General features: G+C 41.8%; 1 protein-coding gene across 1 annotated transcript; it reads right to left on the bottom strand.

Annotated features, from left to right (window-relative positions):
* Positions 1-7,432: 7,432 nt before the first annotated feature.
* six3a (SIX homeobox 3a) lies at positions 7,433-9,903 on the bottom strand. The gene is made up of 2 exons (XM_076285140.1): positions 9,317-9,903; positions 7,433-7,625 (listed from the first exon to the last, which is right to left on the bottom strand). Exons 1-2 carry the CDS (start codon positions 9,886-9,888, stop codon positions 7,433-7,435), a joined length of 765 nt encoding a protein of 254 aa, XP_076141255.1. The 5' UTR covers positions 9,889-9,903.
* Between the last annotated feature and the right edge of the window lie 210 nt (positions 9,904-10,113).

Below are 10,113 nucleotides of genomic sequence, written 5' to 3'. Positions count from 1 at the left end.
CTAGTTATTCCATGACAGACGTTTTAAATGACAGGTGTTCAGGCTAACAAATATATCTTACCCCATTAACATTCTCATAGCCTATAATCTAGCCTATCGATGAATGGGTCAGGGGATTATACTCAAACATATCAATGACATATCACAACATAGAACGCAAAATATAGCTCTATTGTCGCACCACAAGGGGAGACATATATTATTACAAGCTACATTTACGTTGTTTGTACCAGCGGAGTTCACTCGTTTTTCAACCCTGGTCCGTTTATAGTCGAAAAAAAAACCCATGTTGTCAGGATCAGGGTCTTCAGTGAGCTTTTCCGTCTTAGGGGCAACGACTGCATCGATTTCGAGGCTTCCACCGACTTCAGTTGGAGAATTCCTCCGTGGACAAGGGTATATCCGCAAGGTGGCGGTAGAAGGCCACATTACTGTTTGACCTACCGGGCGCCAGTCTCGGTAAATAGTGTGATAGCGTTTGTAGGGAATCGACGCTGTCAGGGGTTGTTTGCTCTGCTCAGAGTATGGGCTGTGTTCCCTGGGTAATCCATTCCCCGCTCTAAACGGAGGTTAAATTGATAAGAGCAACCTGGCCCGAGTCAATGTCCCATTTTTTGTTAGCAGTCAACCCAACGAGGTCTTTGGAGTGGCACAATGTGTTTTGAGCAACTTAGAGTATTCCCTTATTATTTTGAGAATAACTTCATCAATAGAATGTCCAATGTGTTAAGTTAAAAAAACAAAACTAATTTATCTGTAAGAGCAATGTTATGTGAGTATGTATCATGTATATCGTATTATTATTATTATTATTATTATTATTATTATTATTATTATTATTATTGTTATTATTATTATTATTATTGTTATTATTATTTTAGAGTTCCGTTTGTTTGTCTCAAACAGAATTGTTTTTATATTGTGGGCAAAATATTAAAAACCCCAAACCTACATCGTAAGCCAATACTGTTGGAGTAAAATCCGAGCAGTGTGCTATGTGTTCTTATGTCTCAAGTAAGCTGTGTAGTCCAGGCTCTTCAGTAGGCCGACATGTTCATGTGCAATTTAAATATAAAGCCATGGACATTCGTCGTCCCAAGCATGTATCTATATTGCCAATGATGTAACAAACATTTATTATATTTTTTTATTTGTTCGACTATAAGAAAATGGCATGGGATTAAATCGCCTCTTTATATAGCATTTTGCACCTAATAGCCCACATATTGCGTGCCTATTGGTTTGGCTATAACACGTTTTCGATTATTCTTGTGTCAGAGACGGACTCTGCGTCTGTGTTGATTAAAAGATACAGGTTCAAACGTTGCAATTCTCAAATGTAACTTTACAAAATGGTGTTTGAATTAATCCAGTCAATTTCCACTGCGGCCTCAACCAACTCTGAAACACCAGTTGGAATTCGGTGTCATCTCCCGAAGGTAAAACGAGAGGGTAAAATGTGATTATTGCCTTCAGCTGAAAGGGCAATCTGTCGCTCAAAATTGGTCCTCGGCTGAGCGGGTTTGGGTGTGTGGCCCTGTGTAGTCTAACGAGCGCATTCAGTGCGCTTGAAAATGGGGCTCGCTTTGGCTTGAAAAACCTTCCTGGGCCGAACAATAGGAGCCGAACGTCCATTCCCTGAGTCTAAAACAATCGCCAATTCATAGCCTACGAGAGATACACCCCCCCCCCCCCAAAAAAAAAAAAAGTAAAAACATGACATCTGTCTAAATGGTTTCTTGCTAATAAACCACTGACCAATGCCGTCTTTTTCGGGATGTCAAAGATTATTTACAGAATGCGTCGATTTATAAATGGTTTCATGATTGCCGGGTCCGAGTAGAAGCGGTGAGGGCTGTTGGTGTCTTAGGGGGCGACCCCTCTCTCGCAGTGGGGCTCCAAAAAGAGCGCCGCTAATTGAGAGGGCCGAGACGGTAAGGGACGGTCGGGGGGGCGCATAGCAGGGCCAGGGCGCAGTTCAGACTGAGTGGTACGGCGTTTTGTTGAGGGACATGACACATGAGACGAAATCTCTCCCCCTCACTAACTCAGGACACGTCCATATGCACACACACTCGGGGCATGTTATCTCTCTCTCTCTCTCTCTCTCTCTCTCTCTCTCTCACTCACACACTCACACACACACTCTCTCTCTCTCTCTCTCTCTCACACACACACGTAAATACACAACCTTAATTAATATCACAATAATTTGTTGTCTTAAGAGTTAATAACCGCTGATGTATTTAACTTGGTCTAAACAATTATTTCATATATGTCCGTCCTGATGTATGCTATGGTTATTAGGCTACGCCATATTTTTTCTATCCCCAATATAGGGGCCATATATGTTTTGTTATTCTCAATTAGGTACCGTACAGTTAACTGAGAATGTCATTCTTTTTCTTCTTAAATCATTATTCAAAACAAGAATAATATGTTTTTGTTATTGTCACTTTTAGTCAAAATCACACATGCGCCACTAGATGTTTTATTCTTAACTAAATAAAACTCGCCTGTCTAATGTTTCTTGTTCTCGGATCATTAATAGTTTTGGGGACAAAATATACTTTGTGTCGCAAATGCTTGCTAGCTTTTTGAAGGAACATCTTGTCCACATATCATACTATGGATAAAGTAATGTTCAGTCAATTTGAAATAGCCCTGCAATGTAGGCTACAATAAACGAGAGCGTTAAACTAATATTAAGACTAATATTAGTCACTTGTCACCATATGTAGGTTAATCACTTGAAATGGGGAGGTGAAGTAGAAAGACAATGACCATACGGGTAAAGGCAATCAGGGACACTGTGAAAAACATTCCAAAATATTGTATTAGTCGGTGTGTGTGTGTGTGTGTGTGTGTGTGTGTGTGTGTGTGTGTGTTTTGCGCTGATGTGGCCTATCTGTGTATACATTAGTATAATGCTATTAAGATGGCATGAGAATAGCTGTTGAAAACACAGGTGCTCGCGGCGTTTTAAGCTGCTCTCGCTCTGTCTGCTCAGTGTGCAGCAGGCGCGAGATCAGAGCACTCCCCACACCCCCTCCCCCCGCTAACCTCTGTGAGTGTGTGTATGTGTCAGTGTGAGTATGATGTGTGCAACGGAGGTGTGTTTCAGATGAAACAAGCTAAAGTTTGGTTTGCTTTCATGTTATTTTCAAAAAGGGGTGGGGGTGAACGTCGAGGGTGGTGGTGGTGGTGGTGTGTGTGTGTGTGTGTTGGAGAGGTGGTTGGAATGGTACTAATCTGCATTAGAGCATTTCCCCTTGTGCCGACCAGTTTAAAAACGGTAAGCATCCCGGAAAGGCTATGATCCCATCTGCCCGCGACTCCAAATTAAAGTTCAAACGGCCGGCTTTTATACCGCTGAGCCTGTATCATAGCCTCTCGTGACCCTTCAATTACTATTTAATAGAATTATAGTTTTAAATCCCTGTAGTATTCGGAGTGAGGACACCCCAATCTTAGGCCTCGCCGTCGCGGCCGAGCCAGAAGTCAGAGTCCGTGTGAAGGGCTGTCTGTCTTTTTCTTATTTACTTTTCAGTGCGTTGGGAAGTCCCCTCTCCATCAGCCTACTAAACGTTCTCTCGTTGTTTTCAATCTCTCTCTCTCTCTCTCTCTCTCTGGTTCTCGCTCTCATTCTCCAAAAACACACTGGCAGTAACGGGTCCAAACCAGTAGAGAAATTAAATGTTTTCTATTTACATAACTTGTTTTTCCGTTATTTTTATGTGTGTTTTGCCCTTTGTGAAGGTAGTATTTTATTCTTACTTCGAACTCTCCTTTTGCACTGCTTGAATGTCAGTGTTCGTTTTTGTAAGACGCTTTGGATAAAAGGGTCAGCTAAATGTAGAAATGGAAATTCAGTTGTTTAGTTTAGTAAAGACCACCAGTTGACTGACAACTTCTAATTGATAATTAACATAAACTAGTTGTCAAACTGTTAAATAAGTTATTTTTTTAAAAAGGAAACACACCTTGGTTTGGATTTGGAATATTTTAGGCTAGATAGAAATAATACAGCCTAGGCCTACCAACATTCTTTTCTACATTTAACTTGTCACAGGCCCCTTTGCGAGAGAAAATGGGCGTTGGACAGAGTGAAAACGGCCTGAACCTGCCAGGGACAGCTCCTCTAGTAGCCTAGGCTCCGTCTGTAGCCTACTACATGCTCTGAATCCGGGTCAAAGGGAGCTGGCGTTCTTTGAGAGCTGCATGAATACACACGAATAGAAAAGTTGTGTTCAGTTAACCGATGAAATCTGAGAAAAAACAGGCCAGCGAAGGCCTTTCTCGACGCACTCTGTAGCCCAATAAAGCCCGGTAGCCTCTGCACGGAAAAGGTTATGGGAATAGGACAAATAGTCCATTCTGCCGTTTTTGACACAAACACCGTGAACAACACATGTACAGATTGGAGGGAGAAAAAAAATGTCACTTCTATTGTTGTTGCACTTGTCTCACATTCCGCTTCTCTTTCTGCGTGCATTCACGTATGAGTATCGCTCACCGCGATAGCTTTCACCCAAGTTCCATTGTGTTTGGATGCGAGCGATGCCTACAACGGCATGAACGCACCAGGCGCACATCACTCCCATTGATAGTGCTGGATAATTCAACAGTGACCTAATCCATCAAACACCGCCACGGCAATTAGCTTTGGCTTCTGTTATAACCAACTACTTGGCAGCGACACACGGTTATTATAGTAACAGGTCGCTACTGGGAAATAGGTCCATGAGAAAAAGCTATATGCATGCAGAGTGACGTCTATATGTCTTGTCATTTTAATTATGCCTTTCATCATTTTGAGCCTGTTTTAACTGAACACAACTAATTTGGAGAGGCATACAGGGTGCCCGTTAATAATGCGGAGACTACAATACCCCGTCCGATTTATACAGGCCTAACGTGTATGTCTAATTAAAGTTTGCATGAAACAAGTAATTTTCTGGAGATTTTGGGTTGATGATATTACGTGGATTTTGCCTCCATCTGTTTAGGTCAACCCTCCAAGTACCCGCACATTTATTGATAGAGGGAGAGGGAGAGCAAAAAAAAAAACCGCCCTCCAATTTAGGACTAATTTAATCTTAATCATAACGGGGACTTGTCTTGGCCAATATACTATAATGTTGAGTAAGAGGGGCGGCAGAGATAAGGATCCAGGCCTGGCCAAGCGGCGTGTTCAGCGGTCCAGGGTGGGTGATAGGGCCTATCTTCTCTCTGCAGATCGACTTAAAAGGTGAAAAGGGCTTAAATGCAGATTTACTTCAGTCACAATCAACTACTGATGATTGCACTCCAATCTGATTTTTTCCCCTGGTCCTTTTTTTCGGGGGGGGGGGGCAAGTCAGGCGACAGGTGCCATTTTGATCAGTCGATCAGTTATAGCTATAATTGGTTGTCAACAGCTTTTTGGATGAAATGTGTGTCTAGACAACATTTTTTGATAATAAAGTCTGGAAAGCAAGTATATATCTCCTAATGCGAAACTGCAGAATTGTACCTACACTAGACTACACATGAACTCACATTTCCCTAAATTAAGCTGTACACACTTCCTCACCGACACACACACACACACACACCAACAGAAGTCACTGGGAGGTTCATGAATCCAGAAATTATTAATCTGTCTTCTGCCTTGCTACAGGTGTGCGCAATGGCGTATATTTTAAGAGTCTATACGAACCTCTCAGTATTGGCTTTTTCAGGCAGTTGTACACTCTTTGAACCCACAATGTCAGGTTGCGTCTCTGCACTGTGGTTCCCTCCATACTCATCGAAGTTCATTGAATTATGCGCAAACTAGGCCTGTGCGGTTACGTTGTAATTTTGTATGTTTTTTTAAACAGCATGCTACCTCTTTACAGATAACCTAAATATTGTTCTCTTCCTCTAGTCGCCATTTTTTGACATTTAATTATAGAAACACCTCAATGTCCTAGTGGTGTGAGTACTGCCAGGCAGTGTGTTGTAAGGAGCTTTAAACGCAGGGGTTTGTCTAAAAGCGGGAACATGTTTCATGAAAAAGAAAGTTGTTTTGCGAATGTAGCTTTCTGTAAGGCGGAAGGCCTGGGGACGCTTTCTTTGCGCGCTAGAGAAAAGCTCTTTCAGCGGCCCACAATGGCAGATCGGGCCGGGGGAGGAGCCGAAGACGATTAGGCCATTTAATGGCGCGTTTGCTTAATTTCTGCATTCACTTATAACCATTAGCAAAAGCTAAGTCCAGTGGTGCGCCACACTGACCGGGACTTCGGTTAATACACGCCTGGGCATTTTTCATCCGCGCATAATGTCATTTACAAGCTTGGGGCTTGTAAGACAATATGTGGCCTAAGACAATATGTGGCCTATCCAGGGAAAGAACACTTTCACAACCAATCCAGCATGTCAACAACCACTCAGTCTGAATTCCGGAACCTTTTAGAGTCCGATAATTGTCCAGATGAAAATGTCTGCCCGCAAAGAAAGACTTACTACAGCCGATGTAACAAAATGGAATACTGTATTTGATTTTTTTAGAAATGTATACATTAACATAAACACGCAAGAAATAAACATTTAATAATAAGCGCTTTGAGCGAAGCACGGGGAAACAGGCTTAGACTTATAGGCTGTTGATGAATAAGAATTCCAAATTTTATATTATCTTTTTGCCTTGCATAAAATGACTGATAATACATGTTCAGCTAGCTTCTTTATAAAGTATAAAAACAAACAAACAGAACGCCTAGAGCACTTAGTCATACGCTTTGACAAATATCTCATGTAGGAACACCAAGTCAAGAAAGTGTAGGAGAGAAAAGAGAATGGCAACGGTAGAGCAATATTATATACAGGCATGTTTCTACACATAGTATATTACAGACTGGGAGAAAGATCACATTATTTAAGATATACATAATTCAATATAAAATCTTGAAATAAAAATAAAAATCTGATACAGTCATAACGATTCAGTTTCACATGTTAACCAGTACCCACACAGGCAGTGACAGAGTGTAGTAAAAAGGTGCTTAGGACTCAAATGATTGTCTGATGAACATAAAAGAAATACAAAAAAAGATTGCATCTTGTTTGCGCGTTACCATTTGGACTAGAACTGATAAAAAAAGAACAGAAGTTAAAATGAAAAGGCGACAAAACACCGGATTCTGGTAATTCCCTCTTCTCGGTGATCCTCGTAAAAATGTTTTCTCGGGGTTTATTTGTCTCCCCCGAATAACAAAAAATATAGATATCATGCAAGTAGTGATAGGGGCAAGAGGAGTCGTGGGTCCATAGAAAGCGCTTGAAAAAGACGTGCTTTTATTTTACTTTAATAATTATATCAATTGGTCCTTTTTATCTTCCCCGATATTTCATAGTTTGTTTTTGTAAATCAGGTCCATGTTCCCTGTAAGTAATTCTCTTTTTTGTATCATACATCGCACTCGGAGTCACTGGATGTTACTGAGAGAATGGACGTGCCAGTGTCGACTCTCTCTGTCATACTGGACACGCTGGTGGTTGGACTGGCCGCGGTGGATGGCGATTCCGCCGAGCTGTGAGGAGTGCAGGCGGATTCTGAAAGGGACCGCATACCGTTCTGTCCTATTGCTTGGTGTTGAAGCCTGGAGCAAAGAAAGCGAGAAAATAGCATCGCAATTAGACCAGAATAAGGGCTATCCCTCCGTTTAACAGAGGCCTCTCCCGTCACTGATTTGAATGGGGACGCATTGATGCACGCTACTGGCTTATCGCTCATTCAATGTGGTATTAAACGACTGCAGACAGCTGCTCCTGCCCAATGTGAATTATAGTGAAGATAAAGCACCCAGCACAAAACTGGAATAGTCGGTGCACCACAGTTAGGTTTTGCAATTACGGCAGATAGGCTAATGAATGGTGAAATATCCTACTCTTGGACATTGCGTGTTCTCTTTGATGCGAGTAGCATTCTTTAATATTCTGGATCAACACGGCTCCTAACCTAATCTGCAGTCGATGGGAAAGATTAAGTCCACTGCCAGAAGAATGTGATTGTTAGTCTTTCATAGTGGACGAGGCCACATTTTTTACATCACATTCCATAAATTGTAGTTTTCTTGTTTTTTAAACAACAGTCTGTCTTGTGTTATTGATCTTGCCATTACATTCAAAGTATATTAATGTATTTTAACATGGCATACATCCACATTATAGATGCCAATTAATAGACTGTTCGTTTGTTCCTGTATGTTGATAAAATAATGGATGCTATACGAGGTCTATTGAATTGACTAATTAAAAAGACATATTTCACACAATAAATAATTGTGGTAATTTACGCCCACCTAGCCTGCATGGTCCTTAACCATGAGCAATTTGTATATAAATAACAAAGTTATTGCTGAGAGCAGATATATTAATTGCGACAATGTTAACTACAAGGTGTCATTTTCTAATATGCAGTACAATAAAGTAGCAACTAAAAATGACCTTAACTACCATCTTCTGTTGGGTGGGTGGTTTTGGGTGGTTTTTACTAACAATCTAAATATTTTCATAATTTTATTATCTTCATTGTAAAGGGGGCACAAATAGCTATTCATGATATAGGACTATTTCACTGCAATCTTTCTATTTTACAATTATGTCATTTTCTAGTTTATGAATGTTATTAAAAGTAAAAGTTGAGGGTTGTTTTGAGGAGGTTTTTGAAGGTGGTTAAAGTGTTTTTACACTCAGGCGACGCTGACAGGTTTTATAACCAAACACTTTCACTTGTGGAGTAAAACCTCCAGAATAAACAACCCTTTTGACTTTGCAATCCCGAATCAGAATGCATCTAGGAATTTGAAGGCAAGCAATTTAGTCAACTTCCTAATATCAAACAGTGCTAAATTATTTATTCTTTTTTATTTGAATAAAAAAAAACCCATGGCGGGTGAAGCTGAAATGTTGCTAGCCGTAGAGGAGCTTTGCTTTGTAACTTAACGTGCGTATCCCACAGTGGGACTATTTTTCGAAATCATTCTAAAAGATTATTAGTTATTTAACTGTCAATTGATGGGCCTACAGTAATATTTTATTCGCAGTGCCTGTTTGAAGTGTAGCCAGGACTGCATGTCCTCAGATCTATATGCTACTATTTAGCTGCCTCTCACTCGAGATAAAAACAAAAATGTCGCCAGTCTGAACCTCAGTTCTCCCCCGCGTCCATATCTGTATACACTTCCGCTTCTTCACTTTATGAACCATACCAAGCATATTGGCATCTTAAGCACCACCAGTGGCAGACTTTTATTCAGTTTTCACTGAGAATATGGAAAGAGAAACTGACCTGTTTTTGGCTGCTGCGGCTCTGTCTCTTTGCCTCCGGTTTTTAAACCAATTCCCGACCTGTGTCGGTGTCAGTCCAGTGGCTTGTGCCAGTTCCCTTTTCTTGCTGGGGTTGGGGTACGGGTCCTGTAGGTACCACTCCCTTAACAGACTTCGCGTCCGCTCCTTGAAACAATGCGTCTTCTGCTCGCCGTCCCAGATGGTCCGGGGAAGCGGGAACTTCTTCCGCACCCGATACTTATCAACTGGTCCTAGGGGACGACCGCGGAGTTTCTCGGCCTCCTGATAGTGCGCCTCCAGCCACATGGCCTGAAGTTTGCCGTGGGAGTCCTTCGTAAACTTGTGGTTCTCCAAGATGTGATAGAGGTCTCGGAAATTCCCTGTATGGAAGGCAACCACGGCGCGAGCGCGTAGGATGGATTCATGCTTGTTGATCGCCTCGCAGGCTCCCGGTGCCACCGGCAGAGACCACAGGAAGCGTCCCAGCCGCTCAATGTCTCCGGTTTCCTCTAGCGTCTCGCAGACGCTCGCCACTTGCTCCGGCGAGAAGTTGAGGGTCGGTAGCTGAAACATTGACAAGTCTTCGGGAGACCTGGTGCTGGGCGCACTGCTCGCCACGAGCAGAGGGCGATCAGCAAAGTTTGGCAGGAAGAAATGGGAGGGATAAAGCTCTAAAGGGGATCTGAACACCATGGAAATGACCTGAGAGAGAAAGAAAATTATCAAGGAAAAGAAACGACGAGTAAAGATTGAATGATTCAATAGCTATCGCCTAATGACACCAGCCTCATAATATCT

This window comes from Alosa pseudoharengus, unplaced genomic scaffold (genome assembly GCF_046254945.1).
Source record: "Alosa pseudoharengus isolate Yale_2024_CS ecotype anadromous, Long Island Sound unplaced genomic scaffold, YU_APseudo_1.1 YU_APseudo_1.1_scf_15, whole genome shotgun sequence".
Lineage (NCBI taxonomy): Eukaryota > Metazoa > Chordata > Actinopteri > Clupeiformes > Clupeidae > Alosa > Alosa pseudoharengus.
This window is presented reverse-complemented; position numbering and strand designations above follow the sequence as displayed.

Bases quoted from the DNA above. Each gene is read 5' to 3' on its own strand.
- six3a (XM_076285140.1), bottom strand. From the start codon at position 9,888: ATGTTTCAGCTACCGACCCTCAACTTCTCGCCGGAGCAAGTGGCGAGC. The intron at 7,626-9,316 runs GTCAGTTTCTCT...TCTTTGCTCCAG, and splicing joins GCCGCAGCAGCCAAAAACAG to GCTTCAACACCAAGCAATAG.